Below are 21195 nucleotides of genomic sequence, written 5' to 3'. Positions count from 1 at the left end.
TTTCTTGGTCGGCACTCTCTCAGTCCATGATGATGTAAAATTTTCTTCATGTTTTCACTGAAGACAGTTCAGACTTGAGCCTTGGAGGTCCCTAGATTTTTCCTCTCACCTAAGGATGGAAACTTGGGTCTTCTTCCAGAATTGTCTAAACTGATGATCTTTGAATCTGCAGTTGTTTAGAAATGGCTCCATGAGACCTTCCCAACTTGTCAAATCTATAATTCTCCTTTTTAGATCTTCACTGATTTCCTTGGACTTTCTGATTGTTCTGAGTATTTATCAATACAATAAATGTTGTTAAAAAATCCTTCATAGAGAAACTACCAGTTGTAGTCACTAATGAGACGTTACCAGGCCTTAACCTTGTCAAGTAAAAAATACTCGTAGAATCTTCATTACCACCAAAGATTTAATTGAATGTCTATAATTGAGCTTGTATGTAAACTTCAGGCATCCAGTCTTGTTTTTTAAAGTCATTAAATGTGAATGCTGTACAGTCATTCTACTCTGAAAAAGGAACAGTTCAAAGAAATCATTAAAAACCCCAAATTAACATCACATTCACGCCCAAGATGAGTGGTTGTAAACTTGTCTACATCCCACACAGTCCAAGGCCTAATTTAAATCTCCACCTTAAGGCCTGAACTGTCACACACCTAATTGATGTCAGCTGTGTGTGAAGCAATAGTGCTTAACTGTGCTTGATGGTTTGAAATGCTGTGAACAAGAATGAGACCGCACTTTGTGTCAAATGCCTTGGCGTTACTTTGACGGTCTCAAAGCATGTTTCACGCGATCATGGATTTGTGACGTTTACTTTGCTCAAGACCACCTAAGGACTACCTTCCTCATTTGAACATCAGCTAACAGTAACAGATGTTCTGCATTTTTATACCAGTCTATCCCTTAACCACAGGAAATTACTGCAGATCACTGCATCAGCTACACTGAATTAAATCTACTTGTGACGATGCCAATATGAGACAGATTTATGTGACAATTTCTGCCACATCTGCAGGATTGCCGCCAAACATGAGCGCACATGTGTCTCTGTTAAGTCACGTCCTGTGGAAATGGCCTTGACAAATTCACAGAACTGCTACTGACTGCTGGAAACCCGGGGACAAAAACATGCATTAAAGTTTCAGTGAAGGCATGAGGAAGTTGAAGCAGTAAACAAGTGTTAGTCATGAGGCTGAGGAAGTGCTTGCTACCAGCACACAAGAGCCGACGGATCAGGAGTTCAATGGCAATGTATTCTTAGAAACAGGAAGCCTGCAATGCATCCAGTGGCCTGATTCCCATTGAAGTAAATAGAGATGGGTGCAGCTTATCCAGTGGTGCTGTGATGGGTAAACAGGAAAAACAGATCTTTACTGATCTTGCGCTGATGTTTTTACATGTGCATTTCTTCAAGCTTAATTTGCACCTCTGACTTTATCTCAGTTTTAAAGGAAGCCCATGCTACCGAAAACCTCACAGGATATCACATCCTCTAATTTTGATCCAACTTATTAAACTTACTTAGCTCAAGTATTGCAGAAATGTTTCTGCAGAAAATTACAAGGGAGGGAACGGTTCATGATTACCGTAATGATGCTCCAAGCACTGCTCAAAAACCCGCAGATAACAGGAGTCCTTTGTGGATTGAGGTCATGACTATGAAAGGCATGTGAGATCATAAAAAAAAAACCCCAAAAAACACTGGTCGTGTACAGATGCTTTTCATCAATGTGCATTGTCCTTGCAAATGAATCTGTTTAGGAGGAAAAGTAGCCGGTTAAGTGCTTTTACAGCTTCTCTCCTTTGAAATTAATAAAGTATGCACTGTAAGGACAGATATAGTCTTTTTCCTTTGGGACTTCCTAATGGTACCTGCTCACATACATTCTGGATGAGAAGCAGACAGTAACACACCCTGCTTTGTGTGGAAACAATATTCATTGCAGTGGGAAACACTTTCTGAAGTCAAGGAAATCCCACCCTTAAATAAATATGTGGGAAAGATGGTTAAAGATGGATAAAGATGGTCTTGCATCTCAGTTTAAATCAGCTTATTTTTATTTACAGCATTATTTCTCCAGTTTAAATGAGTGCTGTTAGGATTTATCCAGAAAAATGTTACAAAACAAATAAATCACAAAAAACTGCATGAAAAAAAGCCACAAAATACAAACTGTACAACAGCCCAAATTACTTAAGCTCTTCTCTCTGACACAAAACCAAAATTTTGGTCTTGTATTCATGTTTTACATCTGCTTTAAACTTTCAAAATATGTAACACTTACGTGAAACGATAAGACCAGCTTTCCAGTCAGGTTGTCAATACACTACATTTACATTCTAAAATCAGTGGATCTGAGGGTGTAAGGCCACAGTCACACAGTTCTAAGAGACCAGTCTGCAACCATTTGGGAACCATGAGAAAAAAAATGTGTATTCCCCTACAGGGTGGTAAGTGGTTGGTGACAACTGGCAGAAGAGACAACTGGCAGTTTGCATGAAAAACTCTCTATGCTTTAGTCCCTGGCGGATAGTTGCAATCACTTGTAGTGCATGTAAGATGCCAACTAGTCTGCAAACACTCAACAACTACTCTCCAAAACTGTGAAAAGTGCAGTGCTGAATGGAACCATGTGTCTTCTAAGTTGAAGCTGGTAATTCATAACTTTTACTTTGAAGGGGAATGTTCTCTATTTCCTATTTGTGTTGCACTTTTTCAGATTTTTACTAGCCCTCGACTAGTAGTTGATGAGTGTTCAGGTCAACGTCTTGCATTCAAACTATGCATGACTGTGGCATTATGCCAGCAGCCAAAATTGTGATAAGGTGTTTTTGGTGCAGCACCTAGCAACAACAAGCAACCTCTAGCAACTATTCTCCAATACACATTTTTCCCTAGCAACTGGAGTTTACAAGGGGGTCAGGAACTGGTCTCTTGGTCTGTGATTGAGACCTAAAATAAAAACATTGCTTTGACTAATGTGACATCAAAGGCCTGTAAAATACATCATATATAGACTGCTGACATTGCAAAAAAAAATCTCTCTGCGTTCTGGATATTTTGTGACCACAAAGCAATCCTGTCAAATTATGACCAGTATAGCGTGCTATGTTTGTAAGGAAACGTTCATGGTAATCACCTGGTCTAGTAGCGTAGTTTTTGTAACAACATGTTTTCTCACTCACGCAGAGATAAGAAGTAGCCATGGTTATGTAGCCATAACCACCAGGGCCAGAGGAATTTTAGCTTCATCAGGGAATCGAACACCTAGCACGGCTTTGTCAAAAATTAGCCATTAGGTTACCAGCTAACTTTAGCTAGCTATATTTCAGCTTGATATTTACTATTTACAAAGGAAACACAATCATGTATGTCAGTCTTCTCATTCTCACCAAAAAAGTACTTTGCAAATCCCAAACTACTAATTCAAGAAATCAAAGCTGAGAATCCAAGGATAAAATGTTATAATATAAGCCAGTGTCAAAGATTTCTTTAACAGCAAGGTGCAGTTTGTTCTTCTGAGACACAAAGCACTGTGTACTAGAGGATTCATTGTCACACAATATTTAAAAAATTACTTAGAATTGCTTTAGCAAAATTTAATTAATAAGTTGTAGAAGACACTGGTAGGAAAATTTGTTCCCTTTGGAAATTAAATTGCCCTAAACTTTCCCACAAAAAGTACTCACTCCAGTGCAAATACTTCTAGAAAACTGCTGAGGGTCCTTATTTGTTAAATTCAGAACAAATGCCATTAAAAAAAATCTAGCATAAAATTAAAGAACAGCAAAGTTCTGTCTGTCCTCTCAAGCAACTCAAACAAAAACTCACCATGTAGACTGTAACAGCCAAGAGCTGTTTTCCCAAAGATTTCTCTGTGTTCACATTGCTCTAGAATTATCTGCTACATGGACACAACCACCTGTTGCAAGTGAAAAATATAGATTCCCCCACTGGTTAGAGAGTGATTACTGGAGGTTGCTGCCTGCTGCTAGGTGAAATCAATCACAAAGAGAGACCAAAACCCTCCTTATGATTGTTTTTGTCACGAGCAAATTGCCTGTAGTTTGCATTGTGGTTGCCAGATGGTTGCAAACTGGTCTCTAGCCTGGGGCCATCTGACTCTACATTGCCATGCATCACATGTTTGGCAGTTAAGTAAAGCCTCAATAGGGCTGGAAATACGTTTTGCAACCAATTGCAACTCTTTTGCAAAAGAATTCCGGTTTAAAGCATTTTAAAATGATATTTTCCTTATATCAGACCTGCGAGCTATGCTGTCGACTTCTACATGACAGCCTCACGCTTGTGATCCTAGACAAACCTATTGGCTTTCATTGTTGTTTCCCCCATGTTGTCCCATAAAGTTTCACGCCACCTTGCACCTGCACCGAAAACCTGCAGTGGAAAGGTGCTTCCTGCTTTTAAAGGCCAGAACCAGCAGCTCTACAGGACAGTTTTGTCTTTTAATCTCAGACATATACAGTTTCCCCCCATTTACTTGATTTAAATGACAGTAACAGTGAGAATGACAATAATTATCAGTGCATTGTGTGAAATAAGTGATCCAGAAGTTATGAGTTTATGTGACAATATTGCTATATACAACGAATGGTTAATAACTGAAACTAATGAAAACAACATTATGTTAAGTCCCTTACAACATGTCATTCATACACAATCAAATTTAAGTACAAACATATCAATCACGTCTCCAGCATTTTCGAATAAAACAACAGTGAGCCAAACCAGTATACTTATCTATTAAGTATTAACTTAATAGAGACTGGAGCTGTCGCCAAGCCAGGCAAAATTATTTTGTGGACCTCACTCAGAAAACAAGAACTACATAAATAGAAAATTTACCTCAAAGTTGAGTTCAGTCCTCGTCCCATGCCGCATATCTTTATTTGACAAACAGCTAAAGCATAATTGACATTTTGCAAAGCGAGCAGGTTATTTTTGAATGTGTCTTTTTATCCGTTTCTATTTTAGTTACGTTATTTTACATATACTTTACAGATGCCATTGATAATCACTACAAATAATATAAATAAAACTTCTTGCTCTTCATGCTCGCTATTCAGCTTAACAGCAAACAGCTGCAACACTGAGCTCCTCCATGAAACTTGAAGTGTCAGAAGGAGTGATGATAGAGGAAGCAGTATTTCACTTAGTTTACCGTCTATTTTTAAATTCCATCAAGCTCTTGAAAATGCCCAGAAAAGATATCCGCACAATACAAAAAAGAAATATTCTCTAGGTTATCTGCACAGTGCAGTACACTTTATTGTTGTTTGATGGCATTATCCTCATAGGATCTTAAGTCTTTGTTCTCACAGTCCTTCTAATGAAGTGAAATATGGGAGGGTGTCTTTTGGTTTAGTTTTTTGCTTTGAAAATGGAAAAAATACCTGTGTTAGTTCTCAAAATACCTTGTGAGGAGAGCAAAACACTAAGTCATGAACCTGAAGAGCTTCACACAAAAGGGCTGTCCGATCGGAATATGTCTGAGTAGCTCTTGCCGTTCATGTGCTCAGTGTGACTCTCGATGCTGTAGCATCGGTGGACTTCGGTCAGCGACGACGCCACGTAGGAGGCCGAGCGGAAGATGTCAGCGTTGGCGAAAGTACCGGCAAACTGCATCCGCTGTTGATTCCAGTATCTCCGGAGAATGCTCTGAACCTGCAACAGGAGGAACAAAGACGATGAGAAAAAAATGCTGGTGTTTGGACTTATCTCCAAGGGTGGTCCTAGCCTGTTTGGTGCCCTGGGCGAACACTCCCTTTGTGCTCTATTTGGAAGCAAATAGAGCACAATTCACGCAGTCGGGGTCAGAAGTTCACTTCCACTCATCATGGGCATGACTGTCATGGCAATGATGTGCTTTTAATGATTTCATTGAACTGTTCTTTTTCCAGGGTAGAATGATTGCACAGCATACATATTTCATTACTAAATTTTTCATTAAAAAAAAACAAGAACAGGATAGACAAATTTGAATTTATTTTTGGAATTTCAAGAACTGGAAACTACTGAAACATCAGCATCACTGTCCACAGTAACGCCTGTTTTACATGGGCTGAGCTGTCCTAGAAAGACGTCGCTGTTCCAAAATCGACACCTTTAAGCTAGACTGAAATTTGCAGCTGCTCACATTGACGAGCAAAAAAGCTTCATGGTTGGATTAAGAGATTGAGCTGTTTGGCCACAGTAACAAGAGGTATGTTTGGAGGAGTAATTGTGAGGCTTTCAAAGCTAAGAACACTGTACCAGCTGTCAAGCATAGTGGTGGTAGCATCATGCTCTGGGGCTGTTTTGTTGCCAGTGTTGCAAAAACGTTTTGCACAAGATGGTTGGAATAATGAACGAGGAGTACTACCTCCAAATTAATCAACTTCACCTCAAATCAAAAGCTAGGCAGTTAAAACTTAGACACAGTTGGGTGGGTCCAACAGGACAATGATCGCAAACACACATTAAAACTGGTTTTGGAATAATTAAAGCAGGCTAACATCAAGTTTCTGGAATGAGTCAGAATGTACATTTTGACACTGTGTGGTCAGAGAAAACTGTACACTCAAACCTTTTTTTCCAAAGTCATTAAATGTGTATACTGTACAGTCACAAAGTCTTTAAAGAAATCCTCAACCACAACTTTCATGCCCAGCATGAGTCGATGTGTTTGAGCATAGCGGCGCATTTTAACTCCAATCACTCGATTCATTATAACATGAGAACCTTTTTTTATTTTTGTGATTTTGACTCTGTATATGACAACAGTGGTTCTTAAATCAAACAATCAAGAGGCGATTAAAGTGCAGACTTTCAACTTTAATTCAAGGAGTTTTACAAACATTTCTACATTAACTGTTGAGGAATTACAACAATTTTTATACACAGTCGCCAATTTTCATTTAAGTTGAACAAACTAAGGTAATTTTATATGTAAAGGAATTGTTTAAAGACTTGGATGTAATCAAATCTATAACTCATGGACCTCACTAAGTGCCGCATTTCATCCCTCAATATGTTTTGCTTGGCTTTAGGTCAGCTAACTTATCATCTGAATAATATCCAGTTTCTTTAAGACTCCTGCTACTCCTATCAGCAGTCACATCATCAATAAACCAGTCTCTCTAATGATGGTGTCCTTCAGAGCAGAATTTTCTTGGACCTCTTAGTGGGAATTCCAGGGAAAAGCTACTAGCAAATGGAAATCTGCCCCATAACTTTCATCTGCTTAACTTGTCATGAAGTAAGTTTGAAGTTACAGAGAAACAGCAATTAATTATTTTTATGGAAGAATTGGCAACTGTTCATTTATTAATTTGCTCAATTACTCACCTCCCCGTTGAAGAAGCAGAATATTGTCGAAACCAAGAGACCCTGAATAAAAAAAAGAAAGTTTATTACGTAAAATATGTGCTAATATTAACATTATAATGCCTCTTTCTCCGATGCATGGACTGACCTGATAGTGCATCAGGATGTTCATGATGTAGTGATAGATCTCAGAGTGGCCATCAGGTTTATATGGGAGCAGGACAAACTGGATACCGAGAAGAGGGATGAGAATGAGGGTGGCTCTCACAGCCCTCATGTAGAGGCTGGATTCGGCCTGATGTGTCACTCGCAGCTTGGTGATGAGAACCCGAACGATGTTCAGCAGGAAGAAAAGGTTCACCTGGAGTCAAAGTAGGCACACACAACTTTTTATTGAAATATCAGACACAGATTAAAAGGACAGGATAGTTCTTATCAAGTCAACACCAAAAGAAAACCTGTGGCAGACCTTCAGAAAGCCTGCTCATAAAGCAAAATACATAGCATACAAGATATAAGGACAATAGGTGGTTCTAGAGTTTTATAAATTAGTGTATATAGTGAAGTACATCATCTTAATTCCTTATGACAGTTTCCACAATTTTACCTCTTTAACAGATAGATGTGTGTTGTTTTTGCCTCCAAGTCCATACTTTCTTCTTAATACAGCTTGAATTATTTTGTGCATTGTATATCATCAGTGCAATGTTTACATCAAGTAAACTGAAATTTTTCGAGGTTTGTTGGTCATAATTTACTTTAGCATATAAAGTGGTATTGTTTGCTTTCAATGCAATTGGTATGGAAGTACTGGGAATCAATGAACTAGTTCTTGTGAAGTGCTTTTCTACTGCACATAAGTACTCAAATATTGGAAATGCGTCATTCACCCATTTACCTCTTTTCATATGCTGCGTTCTATATAACATTAACACTCGCAAGCAACTTGGAGCTAGCATCTTGTCCAAGAATATAACCTGTCATTTAGTAAGTGATCTACTGCAGCGGTCCCCAACCTTTTTTGCGCCACAGACCGGTTTATGCCCGACAATATTTTCACGGACCGGCCTTTAATGTGTCGCGGATAAATACAACAAAATAAAACTAGTACCGGTACCAAAAAAAAGAAAATTTATTCATAACACACGTGAAAAGACCAAGGACAACCGAGTAAACGATAAAAACGATAACAAAATAACGCTGAAAACCGATAAAAACCCTGAAAACTATACATTTCACACCTGAGCCTCAACTCTCGCGGCCCGGTACCAAACGACTCACGGACCGGTACCGGTCCGAGGCCCGGGGGTTGGGGACCGCTGATCTACTGTACCCTCTAAGCTACAGCCACCCAGGTTATTTCTGCATGAGACAGATTCAACAAAGTGCTGGAAACACTCCTCAGAGATTTTGGTCCATGTTGACATGACAGTATGACACAGTTGCTTCAGATTTATCAGCTGCACATCCCAAAGGTCCAGTGACTGTGCAGGCCACTAGAGTACAGTGAACTTATTGTCATGTTCAAGAAAATATACTGAGATGATCTGAGATTTTTTATTCTGCAGTCATCAAAAAATGTGTGCACTGTGGTCATAAAGGGATGGACATGGTCAGCAGCAATACTTATTTGGTGCTTAGGGGCCCAAATGTGCCAAGAAAATATCTTGAATATCATTACACCACCATCAGCAGCCTGACACATTTATGTAAGGTGATCCTATAAGGATGGATTGTAGACTTGGTTTCCTGTTCTTAACTGACAGGACAGACTGGTGTGGTCTTCTGCTGCTATTAAGATGCTCTCCTGCATACCTTGGTTGTAACAAGTGCTTATTAGAGTTATTTTCCCCTTCCTGTCAGTTCAAAGCAGTCTGACCATTCTTCTCTGACCTTTGACATCAACAAAGTATTTTCACCCAGAGAACTGCTGCTAACGGGACATTTTCTCTTTTTCAGACCATCATGGTTCTTTGGGAAAATCCCAGCAGATCAGCAGCTGCTAAAATACTCAGACAAGCCCGACTGGCACCAACAAACACGTGAAACGTGAAAAGTCACTTAAATCACCTTTCTTCCCAATTTTGCTGCTGAGTTTGAACTTCAGCAGGTTGTCTTGATCGTGCCTTCATGCTTAAAAGAAGTGAGTTTTTAAAAGTCAGGGAAATGAACTCTGTCCACCTAACAGAACTTCTTGTTATCTTTCTTGTTGTGTGTTGATATGCAAAAGTAAATCTGGATTCAGAGTTTAGTACTCACCACCAATGCAGCACAGATGGGTCCATGGATAATGTAAAGCAAGGAAGTGTTTATGTTGCACCTGTGAGGGAACAGATCAGATCATTATATCCAGATGGGATGGGAACACGTGATATCTGTTGAAATGATGTGTGAATCCAAAGACTCACTTGTCACTGTAGTAAAAGTTACGCGCTATTGAGTATATCACTGCCGGCATGATTGGAAAGCCTGTGAAATCAATAATGTTGTGTGACATTTGTGTTTGATAGCCAGGAAGTATGCACGCATAAGTATTCACATGTCTTTAACTTACCCCAACCCAGCAGATAATACCAAAGGAGATGCTGTTCTTCTGCAAACACAGCCACAACTATCAGAGTATGCAGGTAGATGCCCTCACAAAGCATCCAGAAGTAGTTACAGCTCATCAGGTACATATGGATGAACTCCATCAGTGTGCAGCTTATCTGAAGGAAAACAAAACGTGTTTTTACATAACTTAAATAAATGGAGCCTGGGTTACTATCCAATATAAAAGGTGGAAAAGCAGGTCACTCACAGAGTCAGCATATTTGTGTCCTTGCTTCGCTAACATTGTGAGCACAATAACGGTCGCAATCGAGTTAAGCATGAAGGAGAGAAAGAGGTTTTTGTGGAGAGTTATCCTTTGGCAGCTCAGACTCCTGATGGTTATTAGAAAAGAAGACACATTAGATTTTTACTTTTGAATCACAGATTTGTCCATAAAGTCACAACAAGCACCACTGAGACACCGACCCCATCTCCCCAGTCAAAACAGGTCCAGGCATCATGCCAAAAACTGCATCAGAAATGGACAGATGTTCATGCATAGATGTATATTGTTGCAATAAGGAATGCATTTTGTAATTAATTATTATTATTATTACTTAGGGATTTCTTTCTAACAATTTCGGGCACTTTCAAATGTCAGCTTGATAGCCTTTAAACAGCTGTTAACTGCTGAGAATGTGCAAGATCTAAATCTAGTTTCTCCTGCATTGAAAGTTAGTAATAACAAACTAATAATGTTATCTACTACTTGGGTTTCTAAATGGCCCTGATGAGATAGGAAAATTAAATGTATTAAAGCTACAAAGAAGAAAAACAATCTATGGCAATTTAAATTGTGGAGATTTAAGGGAATAAAAAGCAGAATTTAGCAAATTATATGGGACATGAAACACTGGGATTGAAAAAACTTTTTAGTAATTAACCATTTCTTTAATTTAAGTCCCCCCCCCCCCCCGATCACTCTATGTAAACTCTAGAGATTGCTGTGTGGCAAAAAGCTGAGCATTTTCTGAAATACTCAGTCCCGCCTGTCTGGCACCAACAACCATATCACATTCAAGTTACTTAAATGAGCGATCCTCAGTTTTCACTTCAGCAGGCACGTCTACACGCCTAAATGGATTGAGTTGCTGCCACGTGATTTGTTGCCAAGATATTTGCTTTGCATTTGAGTTCTGTACCTAGTAAAGTGGGTGTACAAAATCTTAACTAATCACAGTAAGAGCAATACAAAAGATAAAATATAAAATAATATACTATAAAATATAAACAAGAACAGTGCCAGACTTACTTAAAATGGAAAAAAATTCCTAGTGAAATCAGCAAAGACAGCAGCGAAAGTCCATGACCGATCATAACCAAGTAGAAGTGAGTCATTGTTGCCTGCTACAAAACACAATAAATACAGGTTTGCATTAATTATTCACTATCGACTTCCATTGTGCTTTACTGATTTTATTGTACTTTGTTCACTCTTACCTTTCCGTGATGTGTGAAGTTGGCTTTGCAGTTTGTGTAGTTGGTCCACGTCCTGTTGCTCTCCGGATGCCGTGCCCACTCTCCAGTCTCTGTGCAAACTTTTTGAGCCATCACTGTGAGCAGATTTCAAAATAAATTGTCATTTTATTATGTTGATACTTTGGGACTGTTGAGTTTAAACAGAAGGTGGACAGCAGAGGGGGAGAGTGCCATCAAGCTAAAGGAGGAGTCCAGGCTTGGTAACCCTGTGGGACTTCAGAAGCAGCTGACAGGTACCGACAGGCCAAGCAGGATGTAGCCCAGGCAGCAGCCGAAGCTTTAATTCAAACTGCACTAAACTGCATAAAAGTTCGAATTGATTGACTGATCGATACCGTTCTAGGCTATGTTTATAGTGATTTTACAGCTCTCAGTTTAACAACTCTAATGACATAAAGGAAAAATAATGTGAACGCTCAAGGTTAATGATGTTATGTGAAATCACAGAGGGCACAGAGATTTACCGTGTGTATCAAAATCATCAAAGTAGTCTGGGCAGTTCTGCTCTTTGACGCCAGCTTTAGTTTCATCCCAGCACAGCCAGCCGTCCCACGTCATGTTGCACATCGGCTCCGCTAACAGAAGACAGACCGGCAAAATCACGTTAAAGAAGAAAGGCATGAAAGTTCAGTTCTGCTTTTCCTTTCATTTTAATTATTTTATAGTCATATTAACAGATTTTAGTACTGTAATACAAAACACACAATTCTTTAGGTACATATACAGATTATACTTGCAGCATTTACTGCATTTATGCAGAACTTTTACATGCCATTGAGTATTTTTATGGTGTGATACTGTGCATGTCTACCACTGCTCACCAGTCGTTTTTGTTTTGTGCTGCGACTCTGTTATCCTCTGGAAACATCTGTACTGGGCCATGGTGATTTTGGACAGTCTCAACAGATCTCCGTGGTTCACTGAATGATTCGCTGGTTCCTTGTGAACGTCTTTGGCTGTTGCCTCCACCAGCATCTGGAAACACAAAATTTGCAAATGTCAAAAATGTGTAATTCAACCATTCGAGCCGGTGTTCCTCAACTCGTCTCATCCTGTTTACCTCTCATACGGAGAACCCATTCCATAAAGCACCTTTCATGCTATACTCAAAGCAAAATAATTGACTTTATATACATAATTTAGCCATCTACTCATCTGTTATCCCATGTGTTTAGCTTGGAAGTTATACTCTTACAGTAAAAAGCTTTAGTTGCCAGACAGAGTTTCTCACATTGGACTCTATTTGGCTGTAAAACAAGCTCATATCATGACCCCTCCACCACTGTGCTGACAGCTGGTATGAGGTTTTTGGCTTTGTGCATTATGGCCAATCATCACCACTGGTCTCATCTGTTCAAAGGGCACTGTTCCAGAAGTTTGGTGGTTTGTTCCGGTGCAGCTTTACAAGCCTAAGCTGAGCTGTTGTGTTAGTTTTAGAGAGAAGACACTTTCTTCTGGTAACCCTTCCAAACAAACCACACTTGGTCATTCTTTTTCTAATTTTAGTGTCTTGAACTTTAACATTTAACGTGCTAACTGTGGCTCAGTTTGTGGTAAATAAATACTGACACGATGTAAATTTGTCATGTTTTGTGGTTGTATTTACCTGCTGAGCACCAGAATATTTTTATTATGCCCTGAGAGGAAACCCTAGAACCAAAAGAGACTCTGCTTTCTTTTTACTGTGGCTGTGCTCTGACTTGATCTACTACAAGTTCTGTAACTTTAAGGAACTCCTTAAATCGTATGTTCATTGAGCATTAAGATCATCTACTCAGTTACTCTTGGTGCAGCCTAGATCTCGGCTGAAGTCTAGAGGTGACTGGGCGTTTGCCCTGGCTGCACCAGAGTTGTGGAATAACCTTCCGATTGTGATCCGGGCGTCCAATTCCATCCAATCTTTTAAATCACGGTTAAAAACCTATTTGTTTAATCTCGCCTTTCCTGCTTGTTAATGCTCGCACCTGACTCTTAGACTTACTCTATTTTTCCTTATACATATTTTTTTATGGCTTGTGCTTTTATTATGTTTTTATTTTGATATGCATTTTATATTACCCCTGTGTATTAGTGGCATTGACCTGTGAGTATATTTGATACTTTGCTAAGGCCTTATAATACTCGTGTTACTTCTCTGTCTCTTATGTTAAGCACTTTGGTATACCGCTGGTTTTTAAATGTGCTCTATAAATAAAGATTGTTGTTGTTGTTGTTTAGGGAAGCAACAGTCAACCAAAAGAGCCAAACTTAGCCAATAAAAAAGAGCTTACTGTATTGTGACAGAGAGTTGTTTGTTAGAAACAAAGAGTTTGCAAGTTTATTTTAAATAGCTGAGATTATTTTTCAAATGCAAATTCAGCACTCTGTGATACATCTGGGAACATTTATCTGACATTAAAAGAAAGGAAAATGCTCTAAAGATATATCATTTATTCCAGCAGGGCCAACTTATCATTTTCTTTACTAAAAAAAAACTTAAAACATAAACTCATGGTGTGACAGTTAATGCTCAACTCATAAATATCTACCAGACTGTTGTCCCTGATATCAGTAGTAAAGGAAAACATTTAAGTACCTTGTTGAGGGAACACAGGACCAGGAGTAGCACGATGTAGCTCAGATCCATGTGCGCTCTGATCTTCATACGTTTCCTAAAGAAAAGTCACAAGAGTTGCAGCTGAGGAAAGAAATTTCTCCAAAATATGCACACAACATATTGCAGGTGCTGGTCGCATACAGATTAAAAGCATAGCCTTTGGACACGCGCCATTAGACTGGACATGGACTGGATATTTTTATACTTCGTTAGATGTTATTTTTATTAGTGTTGGAGGAACAGGTAAAAATGTCACCACTATCCCGAATAGTTTTCTCCCAAAGGCCCGATAATAACAACAACACTTCCTGAGCTGCAGCAGCTGCTGGGCTGATCCAGCACACAATGTGCTGACAGGAGCTGGAAACAAACTCAACGTTCACGTGCTCTGTACTGCCAGGACCATAAAATAACACATTTAGCATTCAAATTTGGTATCTTCGTATTATTATTTTTACTATTAAATTTGTAATTTTGCCTTCTAATTATCTTTCAAAGCCAATATCAGGTCCCCCATCCTTTGAAACTGAGAGGGAAATGCTTGTAGCTTCATGTTTTTAACTTGTAATGAGCAGGCCTCTCCTTTTTTGGATGTTGAGGTTACAGATTTGACCTGTTGCTTCCTCCGTTCTCCCTTCCTTCCTTCCTGCATGCTTATTAAGCACCGTGAGCAGGTTTAATCAAAGTTTAGCCAGAAGACATCACCACGTCAAATACCTGTACAGTTGGTGTGGCAGAAGCTCTTGACCCTAGTGTGGTTCGTACATTAAAAAAACATGTATCCTTCAGTCAACAAGAAGCTCAGTTTTTCCTGACACATGTAGTGCTGTGCAAACGTCCGGAGCCACCCTCATTTCTTTCTATTTTGTTCCCAAGGAGCCAGAAATACATTTTTGGGGGCACAGTGGCTGCTTTTTCACCCATTTTCAGAAGAATGCTTTTTTTGTTTGTTAAGTTACTTCACAATCATTCAAGCACAAAAAAGTCTCCTAACTCAAGGGATGAACCAGTGTTGTGGCTGCACATAACACATAACTCAGCAAAGAATCCGTTTTAAATTGTATCTTTAGGCACTTTGTTGTTAGCAGCCTGTCACAAAAACACATAATTTGTTCACATAGCTTTAGTTGAATCTATAAAAAATGCCAAAGATAACACAGTTTCACATAACATTGTATTTTTGCAAGAACAAGGTGATTCTCAAAAAGCTGTTACTTCAAAATTTCAGCATATCTCAGCATATTGTGCAGTGTGTCAGAGGAGATTGGACAAGTGGAGGACAAAAGAAGTGGCAGGTCTAAAGAAAAAAACTATCTACAGCAGATGACCAGGATCTGAAAGTCATGTCATTTCACATACAGTAACAGGAAAAAACCCAAAGCCCTGCATTTCAGCCAGTGGTGTTGGAGATCTTGTCAAAATTAAGGAATTATGAACACAGAAAAGCACCATCGTGCAAAACCATCTTGAAAGCATCTGATTGGCAGCAGCTTCATTTTTAGCATGACAATTATCCCAAACACACTGCCAATGCAATAAAATCATACTTGTATAGAAAAACACACAGTGGAGCACTATCAGTCATGGATTGGCCTCCTCAAAACCCGGACCCCAACATTACCGGAGCAGTGTGGGATCATGTTGACAGAGAACAGAACAAAAGGCAGAAACATCCAAAGAAGAGCTTTGAATGCTTTGAATTATACAAACTCTGTTTTTGCCTTACACACTGTAATTACACGTTTGTTACAATAAATCCCTCCACCCATTTCCCATTTTCCTAGAAAAATATAAAGAAACGGGGATTGGCTCATGACTTCTGCACAGGACTATAGCATAGAAGAAGCTAACATCAAAGCAGCTGCTACTTAGAGATATTTTAATTTAGCTACAACAACAACTTTTCTTATGTTTGCAAGACTTTTTTTTTAAAATTCACTTTTTACCTCACTGCAAAGTGTGGTTGAACATATGTATAAGAATATATTTAGTATTAAAAAAAAAATAATAATGCAATAAAAACTGAAATATTAAATGCAACAGTAAATACATCAAGGGGAGAGAACGGTTAATAAATAGAGAAGCAAATTAAAAAATAAATATTAAATTTATGTCACATAAATGAATGCCTATAGCCTACAGCTTAAGTAAAAGTAACTTACTATGGCAATTTCGATCCTCATGCAGGCCTTAAAGGGCCAGAAAACTGCACCCTAACAGAAAAGATTTTAAATCCTCTTAAATGTCTCTTGCAGATGCTAATAGATGAAGATTCACATTTGTAACTAAACTAAATAACAGGGTTAAACCTGCTTTGGCAGGAAAAAGTCCAACGTTGAGCTGGGTAGCCTAAAACCAAAGTCTGTGTCTTCGGTGACAAAGGCGTTGCACAATAACTTTAAAACTGTTGATTACATTAAAGCATTTGCACCACTTCATAAACTGTCATAATGAGTCTACCTTTCATATCTACAGTTTAATGCAGCACCAGGAAGTCTCTCTCGACATCAAACTCTTTCTGAGTTTCTCCTCTCAGTATGTGAGTGTCATACAAGCCATCTATAATCTTGCAGCACAAATGTAATTAATTTCCACCTCCTCTGGCTGCTAATTCAGGAAATCTTTGTCACTTTAACAGATTAATATCTTCTTGAACACACCCAAAAAAAGGGAAAACACTACATGCAGAATGATTTCCTGCTGCTATGCAAAAAAGACATTCAATATCTATTCGTGCAGTCACTCCCATGGTGTGTAATCCATTTGTGTGAGAACTCAGAGATTTAACCACTTCTACATGAGAAATGCCCTTCACTAAAAACACCGTCCTGTCCTGGAAATCTGTGTTTTTCCCACTCATGACGGCCCCTATTGCAGCTTTTTGTTAGGTGTTACAGAAAGCACATAGTCACCCTCCACTTTATTAGGTACACCTGTACATTTCATCGGCAGTAGCTCAACATATTTAGGTGTCCAGACCTGATCATGACAACCTGCTCAAGTTCAAATTGAGCAACAAAACTTGGAAGAAAACAATTTTGAATGCCTCGTGGTTGTTGGTGGTCTGTGTATTTCAGAAACTGCTTATCTGCTGGGATTTTCCTACACAACCATCGCTAGGGTTTACAGAGAGTGGTCTGAAGAGGAGAAAATATGCAATGAGCGGCAGTTGTCTGAGTGAAAATGCCTTCAGAGGAGAATGACAATCCTGCATAACTTGTTGCCAGTGTAGGGACTAACGTGTTATTAAGTAACATGTTACAGTAACTACGTTATTATTGTGGTAACGAGCACGGTTATTATGCCAAAATCAGGAACGCTTTAATCGTTACTGGGATTTAGATAGGGTCGTTATTCGTTACTTTGTGTGGTGGCTATCGCGGAGCTTCCACAGATTCAGTAACATTAGCAAGTGGTGGAGGCCAGCAGGTGGGTGAGGGAAAGGGGAGGCAGGAGGAGCAGAGACCAGAGGCGGCCGCCGGTCCGAGTGTCAGGTGAACTGAACTTCAGGTAAGAAGTTATGACCTGCAGTCTATCTGGGTCAGATATAATCCAAGTTTAGTTGGAGTTTATTTTCGTTATGCTGACTTTTTCGTACTGGGTACTAGCATGACGGAGTTTCTATACAGCTGGGTGGGTGCTATGATGTTACTGATGTTGAACTTTAATTTTCTTCATAAGGTTAATTATTAGAGTTGCCAACCATCCCGTAAAAAACAGAATCGTCTCGTATTCAGAGAAAATATTACACGTTTACGTATTGAGGTGAAGAGGAACGCAGTTTGTCCCGGACTTCAGCTACAATGAAAAAGACACAAAGCTGGAGTTATTCTGTGTCTTTGCTGCACAGCTGTCTCTTCTCCTCTCTTTCCCTAGTAACTAGTTACTTTGAAAGTAACGACTAACTTGAAGTAACTGAATTACATTCAATAGAAGTAACTAGTAATGTAACTAAGTTACTAATTTAAAGTAACTTACCCAACACTGCTTGTTGCAACCAAGGTATGCAGAAAAGCATCTCACTAGCAGCAGAAGACCATGTTGGGTGTAACTCCTGTCAGCTAAGAACAGGAAACGCAGCTACAATTCAAATTTACCCCAAGTGGAAAATAAAAGATTGAAAAATGTTTTTTTCTCTGATAACCACATGGATCCATGCTGCCTCGTATCAACAGTCAGGCTGCTGGTCTTATGGTGTGGGGGATCGTTTTTTGGCACACTTTGGCCCCCTCAGCACCAGTTGAGCATCATTTAAACACCACAGCCTGCCTGAGTTTTGTTGCTGATGTTATGACCACAGTGTACCCATGCTTGACATGCTATGAAGTCAATATGGCCCCAAATCTCTGAGGAATGTTTCCAGCATCTTGTTGAATCTGTGCTAGTAAGAAGACAGGTCTGAAGAGAAAGAGTCCCGCCTGGTACTAGCACATGTACCTAATAAAGTGGCTAATAAGTGATTTTACTGCATCACATCATGATCAAGTCGGTAAATATGTTGTGGACTCATGTCACCTCATAAGCTCCCACCAACATTTTAAACAGTTCAAATTGGACTTTGTTTGTTTTTTTTTTCAGCTTGTCTTTTAATTCTTTCACATCATTCACACATTTTAATTTCTTTCTGTGCTCGTGCCTGATATGACAACAACGTAACATTAAGCAATGAACATTTTGACCCGTTTTCAGCATCTTGACCAGAGTGCAAGTACAAGTTCCAAGAGCTTACCTTCACACAAAAGAAGAAACAAAACTCAGAGTTGCCAGAGTCAGGAGTAATCCTTCAGTCTGAGAGTTTGCCTTTGCTGATAAATGAAAACAATGAAACAACCCTGATCCCCCTTTTTTGTTTCCGGGGACAGTTCTCCACTGCTTGTTTCACACCGGAGACACAGGCGACACTGAGCTGGGCTGTCTTGATAAAAACGGACTGACTGGGGCTGCTGATGACATCACACGCTTGTCTGCTGTGACGAGACATCCCAGGAGAGCAACGATGAGCATTACAACACAGCTGGATATTAATCATATAGATGAAGGATGTGAGGATGTAAGTGCTGTGACTGAACAACGGATTTATTACTACCTTTAGCTTTACTGCATAGAGAGTTTTATAGTCTTAAGAAATGACTGCAAATGTATAACACTCATCGGCGACCTTATGATGAGTGGAAGCAGGACGAAAAACAATAAAATGACGCAATATATGATAAATCACTGTGCATTTGGACCTTTTTTATTTATTTATTTAACTGCAGAAACCGAACCAACGAGCATGAAGGTTTTCAATTCCTTAACAAAGGCGACCTCTGCTGGGCAAAAATAATAAATAGATAGAGCCGGCACTCATCTCATCTTATGTATTAGACTGGTAATCTGTAAGAGCACGAGCTGTTCTGTGAGATTTTACAATTTACATTCACTGACCACTTTATCAGGTGCTGGATTGGCCCCGCCTTTTGCTTTCAGAGCTGCTTTAATTCAACAAGATGCTGGAAACATTCCTCAGAGATTTTGGTCGATGTTGACATAGCAGTACCACACACTGTGGATAAATACATAGATAAATGTACATAGAGTTTTGGCCTTTTTAACAAACAGTTCACAGCTGTCAACAGAATTGAAAAAAGGGAACTTCAGATCCTTAAGTGTGAGAGGACAGCGAGGGTTCAGCTTTATTCCAGCTGTGAGAGATGAACTTCACATTTGAGAGACTGTGATGATTCATTTCACTTTGTGATTACAGGAGCTGCCCTCAGATTCAGACCTCAACACCACCCAGTGACAAAAATAAAATCATCCTGTGTGTTCACTCTTTATGCTAAGAAAGTTAAAGGCAAAAAGTTAAAGTCGGATGTTACCTCTGGGGAATCATCGTGTATTTAAGATGACTGGAACACCCCTGCGCACTGTGCATCAGCGCGAAAGAGCGCGCTATATTGAGTTTTGAGGTTTGTGTAATTTGGCATGTTTTGAGGGTGTCGTTTTTTGTATGGTTTTGTGTAGTTGGTGTGCAGGAGAGTCGTTTGTTTTTGTTTTGTGTGTCAAAACAATGAGGGCACTACTGAATGTCACAGTTGCTAACCACCAAAGGCAGATTGCATTTTTAGGTAAATGCTTGTGTACACACTTTGTCTGGGTCATTAACAAGCGTTTGAAGTCTTTTCATTAGTCTTTTTTGTCCTTAATATGTTTAAAACCTAGAAAATAAATTCAGTGGAACACCCTGCCCAGTCAACACACACAAGTGGGGCCCAAATGTGGAGTAGCAGGGCTAATATTTGGGGCCCACTTGGGAAACCCAACTGGGGTCCAGCTAATTTTGTCCTCAGTTTCCATGGTGGCCCAAAATGTGTTTGTCCAATTGGATTAATCACATCAGGCCCAGCCAAAAGAACATGTGTGTGGCCCAGGTGGGTAGAAGCACGTTTGATATTTCGGACCCACTTCGGTTACCCACCTGGGACCCAGCTATTTTTGTCCTCAGTTTCCATGGTGGCCCCAAGTGTGTTTTCCCAGATGGGATTTTGGATAATACAGTAAGCTATAATTTAAATCATCTGTACAAAAAAGCCAGTTTATCTTTTTTATTTATACAGACTAACATGAAATTTTAACAGTATGCTTTTTTAATATAATACTTTTTTTGTTTAGATAACATGTTGACTAAAATGTCCAAAGTATACACAAAAAAATCACAAATCAATGTGATACAGTTTAAAAGAAAAAGAAATGCAGTGAACCACAGCTTTTTGTCCGTAATGAAGGGCATCATTCTTCTGGTGGCTTCATCAACAGTGCTCCCTCCAATCTCTGCCACAACAACAACCTTAGAACAGACAAGGACATTAATTTTACTGACAGCAGTACCTTCAGTCACACCTAAAAGAAAACAAGCAGAGCTACACAGTAATTAGACTTAATAATATTCATGCTATTTGACTGAGAGAGAGTTAAGTGTTTGCTGGGCATGTTCTCATTTAGACACACCCCTGTGTGTCAGTTATCTGTTTTGCAGAGAGAGCGATGCTGCTACCAAAGCAAAGTTATGAATAAATTTGCAGATAGCTTCCCCGGATTGTTGAGACTGAAATCAAGTGTGCAAGTAACTTTAAAAACTGATCTAACATTGTAGAGCAGCAATTTGGACTGGTCTCCATTTCAAGAGCTTTGCCACAGATTGGCCATCAGCCCCAAA

At 39.3% G+C, this 21195-nt stretch overlaps 1 protein-coding gene across 1 annotated transcript; it reads right to left on the bottom strand.

Moving 5' to 3' along the window:
- Positions 1 to 2043: 2043 nt before the first annotated feature.
- calcrlb (calcitonin receptor-like b) lies at positions 2044 to 18885 on the bottom strand. The gene is made up of 13 exons (XM_006792892.2): positions 18727 to 18885; positions 13977 to 14052; positions 12223 to 12376; positions 11866 to 11976; positions 11363 to 11475; positions 11175 to 11269; positions 10131 to 10254; positions 9885 to 10038; positions 9739 to 9799; positions 9590 to 9650; positions 7479 to 7691; positions 7352 to 7393; positions 2044 to 5689 (listed from the first exon to the last, which is right to left on the bottom strand). The coding sequence occupies exons 2-13, from the start codon at positions 14043 to 14045 to the stop codon at positions 5483 to 5485; spliced, it is 1404 nt and encodes a 467-aa protein (XP_006792955.1). The 5' UTR covers positions 14046 to 14052; positions 18727 to 18885; the 3' UTR covers positions 2044 to 5482.
- Between the last annotated feature and the right edge of the window lie 2310 nt (positions 18886 to 21195).

The sequence above is a fragment of the Neolamprologus brichardi genome, chromosome 23 (genome assembly GCF_056152115.1).
Source record: "Neolamprologus brichardi isolate AB-2024 chromosome 23, ASM5615211v1, whole genome shotgun sequence".
In the NCBI taxonomy this organism is placed as follows: domain Eukaryota; kingdom Metazoa; phylum Chordata; class Actinopteri; order Cichliformes; family Cichlidae; genus Neolamprologus; species Neolamprologus brichardi.
Note: the sequence above shows the minus strand (reverse complement) of the source record. Positions and strands in the feature narration are given on the sequence as shown.